Genomic DNA, 13544 nt, shown 5'->3' with positions numbered 1-13544 from the left:
TTCCTTCCTTCCTTCCTTCCTTCCTTCCTTCCTTCCTTCCTTCCTTCTTTTGGGTCATATGAAATAACTATTACCTGTGAAAAACCACAGTTCATGGCTTCCTTCCAATCATGTCTCACTACATTATTTAAAGGTTTTATATGCTTACTTAAAAACTACAGCACAGGTTACTACATGCTAACTGTACTGTATCAATATGGTTGAAAATAGTCATCTTTGCCCTCTGGGAGCATCAGAGAGGGACAGCATCTTCTGGACATGACTAGATGCTGTGCTCACAAACTCACAGCAGCTGGGCACAGCAGCAACACAGGATCAAGACAGGTGGCATTGTAACATGGAACAGAAATATGTTCATGCGCTCCTACTCCTCACTGAGGAGATAGAAACGGCTGGTGGCTTCTTGGGGAGGGAGAGCCAGTTTTTTTTTAAAGTGTGGCCCCCGGTAGTTGGCCATGCTCCAGTGGACGGCTCCATACTCCGAAGTATATGGACAGCAAAATCAGGGTTGATGGTTATTAAGTAAAAACAAACAAACAAACAAACAAACAAAAACACACCCTTTTCAGTATTTCCTATACATTAGCTACCCATCCACGTATTTTATGTGGATTATTTCATTATCTATGACTATTTTTTATGATGAGTAAAATCATTCACAAAAAGGCTAACCAATCTGTCTAAAATCACTCATTTATTAACACAGCAGAAGAACACAGCGGGAATGACAGGCTCTCACGGTAGAACTTTAACCTTTACTCTCTACCAGTTGCCAATATATGATAAGCTATGTATGCTATTAGGTGATTTTTTTCATATGTTCTCATTTTATTCCACTGTTTCTAACCCTTGCTTTGCCTCTGAGCAGTGACACTGAGGGCAGTACATCGCACGTGGCAGAGCAAGTGCATTCGAAATGGAAGCTCAGGCATGTGCTTTCAGCTGAAACTCCTCCAGGACAGAGATGCAACATCTGCTATTTTAAATAGATTTCTAACTTGCCATCCAAACCTATTTGTTGAGGAGTATTAAGGACTAGATATACGAGTCCAGGTGACGGGGAAGCAGTGGTTACCAGGGCAAACGGAACTGCTGTCCTCAGAAACTTCCTAGGTAAATACAAGTCACTTCAGAAAACAAAACCACCATTCAATAAACAACTTCAAAAAATCCAGTGACTGCTTGTTGGATCTCCGAAACATTTGGGAATCTAGAAGTGATGGCAGAAAAGGCTTGTCTGAGGAGACAGCTGCGTTGAGAGGTACACTTCAAATTCTGAGATATTTAGCTGACTTAAATCACAGCTAATGGCCTACCATACCCCTCAAGTTCAGGGTCAGGGATCTATATGAAAAGGATGGAAATATTCTAAGCCAGAAGTGGTGGACAACTTCAAGAGAACATCATTTTCAGGACACAACAGGACAGATGTACACATGAACTCACAGAGCCTGCCACAGCGCACACAAAATCAGTGCAAGCTCAAGCAGAAAGAGCCCCAGCAGGGAGGAGGGAAGTGAGCACAAAGTCCTATGCCTAGCCAAGCAGCTGTTTGCAAGTAATAGCTGTTGGGAGAGGAAAAAAAAAAAAATCTGTTTTTCAATGGAGTGACACAGAAGTATGTCAACCACACTCCAGGACATTTGACATCCTCTGGAGTAAGTGGACAACACAAATCTGACTCCATGTTTTTGTTTTGTTTTGTTTTTCTGTGCGTGTGTTTATGTGGATGTATATGTTGCTTTGCTTTTAAGAGAAAGAAAAAAACATAAAGTTGGGTGAGGGAGGAGTTAGGGGAAGGGAAAGAATATGATAAAAATATGTTTATACAATTCTCAAGAAATAAGTAAAAACATTAAAAAAGAATGCATCAGATGCATGCTAAATTGTAGCTATTCCCTTACTGTTGGCCCACTACAGACTGGCTCTTTTCTAATCTTCTTGCTACAATCACAGTGCAACAAATTCACACTGCAAAATTATCCTGACATTATCTTCTAGTAAATGCTTTAAGAGGAGTGCCAAAGGTGCCTGGACAGAGTTTTGCACATAGTTTTAGGGACAGCCATGAATCAAAGTCTGTGGAGATTGAAAAAAGGCGAGTTAGACAGAAGAAAATGAACTTTGGGTCATAATAAAGCATCAGTCAGCTGGAATAAAGTTCTCAAGCTGAGATGGCCATTTGGAACTGTCCTGAAAAAGAAAGGGACAGCAGATTTTCATCCTCGAAATCAGCCAGTCTCTAGAAAGTCACTTCCCTCAAGACCATGGATAGGTGAAGTTGCTCTCCTCAACCAACAGCAGCTCTAAAGAGAAAAAAATTGAGCGTTTTCCTCATTCACAGGCCTGGCAGCTGGGAACAAGGGCATTTCCAGACTGGCAGGCTTGGATTTGGGCAAGGTATGGAAGGGTTTCTACTGTATCCTTAGCTTCTGAAATGTAAGCCCCTTGAGGCTAAGGTAGAGTACTATCTCTTACTGCCCAACGCCCAGTCAAATACTTGCTTTTGAATACACATGGGAACAGACAGTAGTGAAAACCTCCCTTTGAATGTGAGTTGCAAAGACCACAGGCCAAGACAAAACAGTCTTCGAGAAAACAGACCGGAGCCTGGCTTCTGAGAGCTGCTGCCAGGCTGCATCTGTCCTGGAGAAGAACATATTTTGCAGATGTTAAAAATAAAAACATCACTGGTAAGAAAAAGCCGAGATCCTCATTGCTAGTTCAGTGGTTACGCTGGGAGGGGAGGTGTGGAGAACAATGTTGCCCATGGGAACCAGGCTGCCCACGCCCTCGACTTGTCACCCTCACCCAGGACACAACGCTACGTGGCAAAGGAGAGAGAGTATGGCAGAGTGCCACCGTTTGAAAATTGTGTGGAAGGCACGCCCTTTGTCTTGAAGACCTCTCTATAAGGGACTCTTCTTGGAAATGTTTGTTGTAAGTTTGCTTTACATGGAAACCCAAGTACGATTGTTACCTCTATTGAACAATAGCGAAGGTCAAAGAGTTTAACTCAAACTGCTGGGGGTTCTATTACAGAAAGGGATTATTTTGACATTGGTTAGCCCCAGGATCATGGCAAACACACCCCCTCTGTCTCCTTGGCTCCAGTGTCTGACAGCCTCCAAACTCTGGCTCAGCTCCCTCTCATACTTCAACAAGCTACTTAACCTCTTCAGAATGTTTTGCTGTAGATAGTGGTGCTAATGGCTTAATAACAGAAAACAGAACTTGCTAATATGAGTAAGCAGATAACCAGAATAAAAGATACAAAACCCTGATGAGAAAAAAAGAATAGTTCTTTCTAGTAGGTCTCTCTTTAATCTTTGGCTGTGTTTTATAATAGTTCTATCATTAGATATTATGTAAGATCAGCAGAACTAGATGGAAAGAATGTTAAATGAAGCATAGATTTTAAAGAGCTGTCTGGTAGCTAAGTGTGTGAGGAAACAGAAAATGTAGAAAATGAGAGGTTTTTTTTTTTTTTTGTTCTTGAAATTCACTTTGAAATTTAAAGGACTCAGAGTATAAAATATCTAAAGCAAGTAATTGTTTTGTTGTTGTTGTTAGAATGCCAGTGAGATTCAAAACTGAAGTAGAACGAGACACTATTGGTGGAAAAAGCAAGGTGTGTGGTGGTGTAGGGATCTCAGTTGAGAATGTGCCTTAGGGAGTGGCCTGCATCAGTCCTCACAGCCATCACTATCATGTGTGTTCAGCAGAAAAGGCATTTGGAAAAGAGCTCTTCATTGAGTTTACTGCTCCAGCTGGAAAGACCTATACCCCCAGACTCTGGACACCCTGTACTGTCAGACAATATTTTAAAGATCCCCTAGAACTGGCCTTTTGCTCACAGTCAAGTCTCACTGTTCTCCTGTGGACTTTCAGTGAGTTCATGTGGTTCCAACAGCAGATAAGGCTACCCTGTGACTACAGAAGACAGAAAACAAAACAGAGAGAACACTCCATAATCAGGTCTGAACACACAAAAAACAAAAAAATGTTCCCTTACACAAGACAGTGTGACTGTTACTGTTAAATTCAATCAAACTTTATACCCACTGTTTTGGATTTCTAAATAAAGGAATTAGTAGTATACTTAATCATAGAACAGACTTTAAGTCAGAGCAAATGCTCCAAATAATGCAAATCCTAGAGAGGTTCCCCATGGAATATATATGTATTCTCTTGTTGACTTGAGTCAGTAAATCTTTAAACCTTGCTTAGAAAGTAGATGTATTCCTGAGAGATCTGACTGAAAACCAGCAAGACTTAGCTATCTCCCTATGAAGCTCAGGGTACTCAACAGGTGAGCTGGTGACTCCACAGTGGCCGGTAGCCAATGGTGTGGTAGATGTGCACTGAGAACTCACAAGCTGCAGATAAAGAGGTGTAACTGCGCGCACAGTGATATTTTCACAGTGATCGTGGAACTATCACTGGTCATGCTTAACACTGGTTGACAGTGCCACTGTGATCCGAAACTTCAGACAGCCACTTCTACTTCTCAGACTGTAAGCTAGCGGGCGGAAGAGGGTGCCAGCACACCCAGATAGTTCCGGACCCTCCAACTTAACTCCTGTACCTCCAATGCCCACTGCAGTCACCCCTCCCCCTTCTCCTTCTCCCCACAATCCTCATCTCTACCACCACAGTGAGCCACCACAACCCTTCCCAACCATTGCGGAAGAAACAGGTCTGGGTGCTTTCTCTCCGTGCTGGGCTCTGTGTTTCGCACGTGCTCTCACATGCGCTTCCCCTCAGTGTAGCTGCAGGGAGACAGTGTGGACAACCTTTTGCAGATAAGGGACTAGACCCAGCAGGGCCAAGCAGTGGGTGCTTCGCTTCAGGCCCACTCTCTTAGCGACCCCTGGCCCACCTTGTTGGTGTGTTAATTAAGGGGGTGCAAATACCTTGTTAGAGTGTTAACTAAGATGAAAATGCCTGCCATCTGTACTTTGAAGAAAACATCCTAGAAATTTCTCAGGTTCTTACTTAGAAAGGTGGTTCTATTGTTCTTGAAGGCTTTATAGTTTTGGAGAAATTCAGGTATTTTCTTTCATTGAAGTTATTCCCTAAAGTGACAGACTACTAGAATGATTAGCAGAAATGTTTTCAAGTAGAAAATAATGTTCTCTGAAAATGTACCTCTCATCAATTAACAAAAATAAAACAAAAATTAATTTGGAGGCTAATTTGTGCAGGTTTTCTGGTAATTCAGCAGAGGTGAAGCACATGTGAAGGATCAAGAAAGACAGAATTTAATCAGCTGTGACTGCTGCCTGTGTAGCTTAAGAGTCTACTGTGAGAGAGGTGGGGTAGGAGGGTTTAGGTGGGGACAGGGGGATGGGAAGAAGAGGGTTATTTGGGAATAGGGACAGGGAGATAGCAGGAAGGAGTGGCAAAAGAGGCAACCAAAACAAATGTGTGTGAAAATACAGACCAATTAAACGTAAGTCTACATGGGAAGACTGTGGCATCCCACAACTTTAAAAATAATGAAGCTGTAAGCAGTTAAGACCTGGAAACTTTATTTACCACAGAGTGAGCCAGCAATAAGAAACACACCTTCCCTTCAACAGAAATGTATGTGAGGGCAGGACCACGGCCACACCAATGTTTCAGTCTCTTTTCTTTCTGCTGTGATAAAACACCTTGACAAAAGAAACTCAAGGAGGGAATGGTTTATTAGGGCTCACAGTTCCATGGCAAAAAAAAAAAAGTCAAGATGGTGTGGGCTTGAAGCAGCTGACCACATCACACCCACAGTGAGGAAGCAGGGAGGACTGAAGGCAAGTTGTTTCCCTGGCTGGGGAGCTGCCAGACCCAGAGGGGCAGGTCTCTCTACCTCATAGCATGTGACTGAAAGCATGCTTAGAGGGCCTCCTGGGACGGTCTAGGTTTGTCAGGCAGAAACACTGACCACCACAGTGCTAAAGACAGGAAATGCTAGTGAGCTGCTTCAGCTTTAGCCCACTCTTTGCCACAGAGGAGTGTCTCCCTGATTTAGATGAATGGAATGACATGTCAGGGAAAAAAAAAGGACAGCAGTGCTTGGCAAACCTTGCAATAATTCTAACAAAGTGGAATAAGCAATCAGAGAGGCTGGCTCTGGAAGCCATGTTTCGGGTGAGCTGAGAGTCCCCACTTCTTCTCAGCTGTGGGAACTCTACCCTCACATGGTTCCTCACCTGTGGATAAAGACCAACACTCCCCCTTCCCAAGCCGCCTGTGAGAAGTAACTGGCATGACACAATCGTTAGCACTTAGAGGCCAACAAGTGAGAAAGCAGGCACCTGTGGAAGGGCAGTCAACAGCCAATCACTCTTAAGAGGCAACAGCGGCAGCTCATTAAGGGTCAGCCCAAGAGCCGCAATGTCTAGCTTCTAAACCATAATCCACCCTTTCTCATCTCTCCCTCCCTCCTTCCTCCCTCCTTTCGTCCACACAGCATCAGCTGGAAAAAGAGAACTCTTTCCCACAGCCTTATCTGATAACTTAGCTCCCTGCAGTTTTCAGGCTTGGAGAGGACTGTCCAGAACTGTGTGGCTCAAAGGCAGGGTCTACCTTTTTATATACAAACTGGTTCCAGCTGGGTCGGGAAGGCAGCAATGGGAAGATTCAGGGAAGTTGAAATATTTTAAGATTCTACATTTCTTTGTGAACAGAAGTGCCAGAAAGCATGCGAATGTGTTATGTGACTCATCCGCAGGGCAGATTATGCCCTAATTAGGCTCTAATTATGAACCCCTATTGGCAGGACAAGGCTGTTTGGGTGGAGTCATTACAAATGCAGCAGTAAGGGGCCAGCGGCAGGTGATACTCCTTCACTTACCATCTTTTCCTACTCCTGTGTTTATGATGCAGAATGCCAAACAATGCAATCCTACTCTCCCAACCACCCCACCATGCTCACAATTAACGCTCTTTCCAAGGTATGATATGCACCTCTGAAACATCTCCTCTCAGCAACAGCATTTCATTCCCATCCAGCATTGTAGAAAATCAGTATTTTCACTTTTGTAACTTGAAAAAGTGCTACACAGTAAAACTCACTGAAAAAAAAAATCATCATTTTATACAGCTCTATCAAGGTGACTGTGTTTACAATATTGTGCTTCTGAGTTTTAATAATGATAATTTTAGGCAAACACAGCTCTAGCTACCATACCTCTCTAACCTATTTCACTTTTTCTCCTGTATTCATGTACTTTGGCATCTGAAGATAAACCCTGAAAGAGAACCTTAAACGTTTGTTCTTAGAGGGAAGAAATGTGTCAGTAATCTCTGCACGTTACATAGCACTTCACGCTGGCTCCAGCATGGGAGAGAAATTCAACAAGTGTTTGTTCAGTTAAATCACAAGTAACTGCTATTTTTTATATAAAAATACACTAACTCAAGTACTGGCTTCTGATGACAGCAGATCAAATGAAAAGTCTCAATAGCCACAGGAAATTAATGCAAGGATCTCAGATTAATTTTCCATTAAGGTGAAGGTGAATTATACTTGCTTCTTGAAAAGAAGATAACACTCTAAGTTTTAACACTCAGTGTCAGGTGAAACACATTTATCTTCAAACACAAGTGCCTATTTCCCCGAGGTATGAAACACATTCCGTAAAAGCACTGCTACTTTACAGTCACAGGCAACCAAAGAGATACCTGTGTATATACGGCGTGTGGTGGGGTAGGTGTCCCCAAAGGCACATGTGTTAAAGACTTAAGTCTCTACTTCGGTGTTCCTGGTGGTAGAGAATCTTCGAGAAGTGGAGCCTAGTGGATGAAAATTGGGTCATCCTTGAAGTGGATGCTAGGAACTTGATCACGTCCTGTCTCTCTCTTGGCTCCTGGGCTGCTGTGAGTCAGGTAGCTTCCTCTACTTTGTGCTCTGATCAAGATGTTCTGTTTTGCCAGGGCCCAAAAGGGAGCCCAGTGACCATGACCATGGACGGAAGTGTGAACCAAAATAATCTGTCTTTTAAGGCTGCCACAGGGTGATGTGGGCGTACACAACCCACAGTGGATAATTTAATAGGGCTAAGTGATGACATCGGTCTAACAGGCTTGTCCAACCAGCAGTCCAAGGGGCACGTGCAGCGGCATGTGGCTGACGATAGCTACAGATGCATAAAACTGTAAGCTTCCTCAAAGCAGCAAAGGTTTCCTAGTTTTTGTTTGTAACTCCACTGTGTATTTCTTAAGCATGAATTTTTAGATGGCAAAGTCATACATATCAGAATGTCAAAAAGTTATGCACTCCTGGGTAAGACACACTGAAGGAGCAAACGTGGGCTATCATGGAATTTGGAATGGAGAGGCAAAGGCCACCACGTTCTGTTTTGACATGTGTCACCAACAACCACGAGTCTGTTGTGGCAGAGATTACCTCATGTGAATGTGGTCAGAGCACTGGGAAGCGAGGGATGGCAACAGCCAAAACAGACCATAACCTATTTTAAAAACAAGTTTGTAACCCACTATTCTCCACATTTTCATTAAAGGTAAGGCTACATAGTCAAGGGGGGTAAAGTTCAGAGCAAGAAAGTCATCACTATTCCAAGTGTTAAAAAGTTTTTTGTTTTTTAAATCTTATATGCACTTACATAATCACATTAAAACTTTGAGGGAGCTGGATTAGGCAGACTCACCAAAATAACCTTGCCCTTGTAGGCTGTCCTTGCACTGGATTTCATGGCCATGCATCACAGCATAAGTTTTAGAGCCCATCACACTCCTTTTAGGGCCCAGTCGTTCTGGACTCAAGACTTTCTGATTTGTAGCTGCGGTGTGACTACATTCTGGAAGCATGGCTCCTCATCGAAACTTGCCCTCTCAAAACACCAGAACAGTTCACTGCTTCAGTTTCTCCATGTCTGACCTTTGCTCTCATAGGACCCTTCCAGATAGAACCACTTAAGACAGTTCCCTACGTTTCGGTTCACTGACACCAAGTGAAGCCCACAGGCAGCCATGTTCAACTTGGTAGCTGGAGGAAGAAGACCATTTACTGTTGGAGACTGCACAGAATACTTCAGAAAGGCCTGTTCTGATAGAATTTCATTTACAGTAAGTCGCATGACTATTCCAGACAAAGACACAATGAAGGGAGCTTTGAGAGTACCCCTGTATAGCCCTGGCAAAAGCAGTCAGATTTCAACCCCATAAGGAACTGCATACTTCTCAAACCACAAACTAGAGACAGCAGTCAGCTATGGGTGCTGGCGGCAACGCAGTCACAAAAACAGGTTGTATTAAACTGGGCTCTATGTGTGGCTAGCCTGGCAGATGAGTCACTGAACTGGGATGTAAAAGATCTGCATCTTCTCCCTCCTAAAGCTCTTGAAAAAGCGGCCATGATGACGTACTGTAAGTTCTGCTAATTAATTCCACGTTTTCTTCACCGAGCTGTGTGCGCTCATCCTGTTTCACACGCCGTCTAGCTGTGGGGATATGTAGTGCTCACTTGCACCCTGCTACCACACCCTCAGAATGAGGGTGTCTGCTTCAAAATCAGAAAAATGCCAGCAGGCCACAGGCGCTACGGAGCTGATCTGAAATCAAGTGAGACCAGCACTCTGTCACCGTCTCCTGTGTTAGTGAAACAGCTCTTCACGGTTCCAGTGAAAAATAAAGGTTCCCACAGGAGCTTTTGTTGCCGACCATTCACATGGTGGATATTCTACACAGGGAGGGGAAAGTCACAGACCCTTACCTCTAAGTGCGTCCGCCGCTCAGCAACCACTCGCTCATCTTTGTTTCCAAACAGCTTCTTTGGGGGGAATTCAAGAGTGGAGAGCTGAAACAGATTTAAAGAGATACACTATGGTCAAACCAATGAACTTTTGTCTATTATTAATTAAATTTTTTTATTCTGTGTCTCTCTTACAAAGTGAGGAGAAAAGCTTAAAGTTTGAAGGTCCTGCCCCTGGTTGCCATCAACACTGATGAGATCAAGCAACCCTGGATTAGATTCCTCAGTGACAAATGAGAAAACAGGAAAAGAAAGTGATTTTGAACAACAGACTTTAAAGATCAGATTCTACTTCATATAGCATTTTCAACAAAACCAACCAACCATCCGATGAGACTAGGTGCCTGGGAAATGCAGGCAAGAGCTCCACCAGTGAGATCCAGCCCACTGGGTTTGCTCCTTTGTCACGCTGCAGCCTAAGCTGACTAGAGTTACTTATACAGTAAATGCTGCTCTTGATCTCCAGCATCCCTCCTGACATAGCCTCCTGTGTGTAGGAATTGCTGTCAGAAGCCCTCATACTATTTTTGATTTTTATTTTATTTTGAACTTGCATTGTAGCCCAGACAATTAGTATTTCTCCGTGGAGATGAGAATTTGAAAACTCCACCTACAAACTCCCTGGCCATTTTGTAAAGTATTTCTCAGCAATTACTAAGGTCCTCTAAAAAGTCCACACTGCCTTCTTTTAGGTCAGTGTAGGTGAAGATTACACAGGGAAGGGGCCTTCTCATTAAATCCATCACATTTTCTACAAAATGAAGGCTTGGAATTAGTTCTCCAAATTAGCCGCATCTCAAAAGCTTGTACTCATCTTCTGTAATGTTCTTGTTCTTGAAGGCATACAGACCAGAAAAAAAAGGTAAATTTTATTATATGCTAGGCTAGAAAGGACCGTGTAATCCGGTGAGACCCTGACGAGCCAGGCTAGCACTGGCAAAATGCACTGATTGCTGCTGTGGGTAGAACTCACTGTTTCCTATTTCTCACCTTTGGTGGACAAATTGAAGTCGATGAAGCATTATTAAGAAAAAAAATGAGTGCTTCTTCTACAAAGTAGAGCACAATAGGCCAGGGAACTCCAATTTATACCTCTGCAAATCACTAAGGTGATTTGAATTTATATTGCCACAGCTGAAGTTTAAAAATATTAGAAACTAGATTCTGTATATTTAAGATGCTAAAAACACCATAAGATATACTAGAAATCCCAAAAAGTATAATGTATACAAGAAAAACTTGAGTAATATTCAACCGCTGGGCACATGGCAGCCAGCACCTAAGTCTAGACATGACCATCACTGTCTCCAGAAGTGCTCTTTCCAGTTCGTACTTCACACCTGACAGAGCTAGCAGTAGCCCAAATGAACTTTGAATACCAAACTTTGGTTCTGTTTTTCATTTTGTATGGGCAGTACTGACATTGGATCACATGCAAGGCTCTACCACTGAGCTGTATACTCAATCCCATTTTTACCTTTAAAATTTTGTGACTGGAACTCATTAAGTTCTGGAGGCTAGTGTTGAACTTGTAATCCTCCGGCTTCATCCCTCTGAATAGCTGGAACTAGAGGCCTGCAACTCTAGGCAGTGTTCTTTCCATTTATGAACTTAATGCAAACGGCAGAATACGAAGAAGGTTTTGTTTCAGTTTTCGAGTCTACATTGTGTTGAGCACTGGGCTTGGAAGATCCATCCATAGTTGCATGTAGGTTGGTTTGCACATCTCACTGCTGTACAGAATCTTGCTTTGTGGATTTTCTAAAACTTGTTCACTTAAATTTTTTGTTGTTATTTTTCTCTGTTGCAGTGATAAGCTCTTTGCTAGTTTCTTGTTTGGAGGTTTTGGGAACTATGCTAGGCATACCTATGGACTCATGGTCTTTCGTTGGTCATACTGTTAACAGTAGAAATGTTGGGTCATGTGGTATGCTATGTGTTCAGCTTTATCTAAAACACCTACTGGACAGGTTCTGCACGTGGTTGTGGTAACTGACCCTCTCACTGAGGCTCAGCTGTGTCAGGTCTCCACCAACACTTGATCCTGGGTGGAGTTCGGTATTAGCAGTTCCGGTAGGTAGGTAAGTAGTCATTTCTGTTGTGCATCAGGTTTGCATTTGTCTGGTATCTAATGATGTTGAACACCGTTTTACTGAACCTCTTGGTTATTTTAAGAAGTGGCCATTCGACTATTTTACCTTTTAAACATTTTTGAAATTAAAATATACCATTCCTCCTTCTCCTTTCTTCACCTTGGCCCTTGCCATGCACCATCCTCTCCTGTGCTCTCTATAGCGTTCACAGCCACTATTTCTTTAACTGTTGTTATGTGTGTACTCTTCTGCATGTGCATGTATGTCTATAACACAGCTCCTGTACCTAAGGTTTGGGAACCATATTTGGAAAGGAACTGCAAAGACTGTGAGAGCCAGAGGGACAGGAAATTTGCTGTGACATTTCATCTTCTAGAAATATCAGAGATGCCATGCCCACGAAGTCTCATCAATGTGGCTGCCTAAGCAAGGCGTGAGCAAGGCGCCACCATAGGCCTACTAACGTGAAGGGGAAAGCTTATGAGACCTCAGCTCTAAACGAGGAACTACTGACCACTAAGGAGTGCTGAGAGTGGGAGAAAAGTTTTGCTCAAGGGGTAGTCCCCAAATCGGTTATTCAAAAACAAGAGGTCAACCCTGAAATCACTCACACATTTTGCCCTTTTAGAATAAAGACACTATCTTTTCTTTAGAAATTCCTTCTTCACTTTAATAATGGTGCCACTGGTGGCTTTATAGTCCCCCTTCAAAGTTAACTGTCAGGAGGGTGGAGAGTTCCATGTCCCATGCGCTGTGTGCCATGGCAGAGAGTTCCTGCGTTGGAAGCTCAGCACTAGAGGAAGGATCTCATTTGTTTCCCCTTTCCCACAAATACTCCGATTTTGTTTCTGTCATTCAACGTTGAAACTGGCTCAAAGCAGTGAAAGGCCAGAGGCACTAATATGAGAAAGATTCAGTTTGAATCTGGTTGCCTTTTAACTAGCTAATTAGTTAGATTTCTCTCCACCTAAAAATCCTCTGTTGGAAAATAGTACAGACAATGATATGGACTTGACAGGCTTCTGTGAAGCTTTAGCAAGACTGCTGAATGGAATGTAGCCACATGACCTATTAGTTGTTTGAGGGCTGGTAATTCATGACACAAGCAGACAGCATACCTACCATGCCTTTGGGCCCTCTCCCTGCGAGATTTGTGGCTTCATGGAGTAAAGTTTATTTATTTATAATCTGACTTTGTTGACCCACACATGCGTCCTCCATGTTGCGGCTGGGAAGAGATGACCCACAAGAGTCTTCTAAGACCATCCAACCTCAACTTTATCTTACACAGATGTGTTCCCCTGGTGCAGTGAAGCAGAGAGCAAGCATCTTTCGGCAAGCATGCTTTCACAGCTGCTTTTGCCATTTTCTTACGAGGAGATGTGGTTTTCGGCCAGGGAAAATTATTTATGGTCATCTTACACCCTCAGACAGAAATGGCCCTCTGAGAGGGCTGCAGGCAGCCAGACTAGGCCCACAGCGACACCCAAGTTTTCTCAGCGGGACACCTTCCCCAGACGGAGCCCAGTATTTGTGCTGCTAACATCTAGCCTCTTGAAACAACTCTGTATAATTTACAGGCAAAATTCTCACTCAGATTTTAGAAAGAAAAGACAATGCTAACTTCCAGTGATTTCTGGGCATATAATCATAAAGCAACAATCATAAAGCAAAGCCTTATTTAGAGAATAATG

At 43.1% G+C, this 13544-nt stretch overlaps 1 protein-coding gene across 3 annotated transcripts in view; it reads right to left on the bottom strand.

Moving 5' to 3' along the window:
* Kif16b (kinesin family member 16B) overlaps nucleotides 1-13544 on the bottom strand; it is a 284108-nt gene that overhangs the window by 24684 nt on the left and 245880 nt on the right. For all 3 annotated transcript variants that reach the window (XM_055602579.1, XM_055602581.1, XM_055602580.1), the window contains one exon: nucleotides 9719-9802. In XM_055602579.1, the coding sequence (XP_055458554.1) occupies nucleotides 9719-9802 (84 nt within the window). The remainder of the gene's footprint in view (nucleotides 1-9718; nucleotides 9803-13544) is intronic.

Source organism: Psammomys obesus, unplaced genomic scaffold (assembly GCF_907164565.1).
Source record: "Psammomys obesus unplaced genomic scaffold, mPsaObe1.curated_primary_1811, whole genome shotgun sequence".
Lineage (NCBI taxonomy): Eukaryota > Metazoa > Chordata > Mammalia > Rodentia > Muridae > Psammomys > Psammomys obesus.
This window is presented reverse-complemented; position numbering and strand designations above follow the sequence as displayed.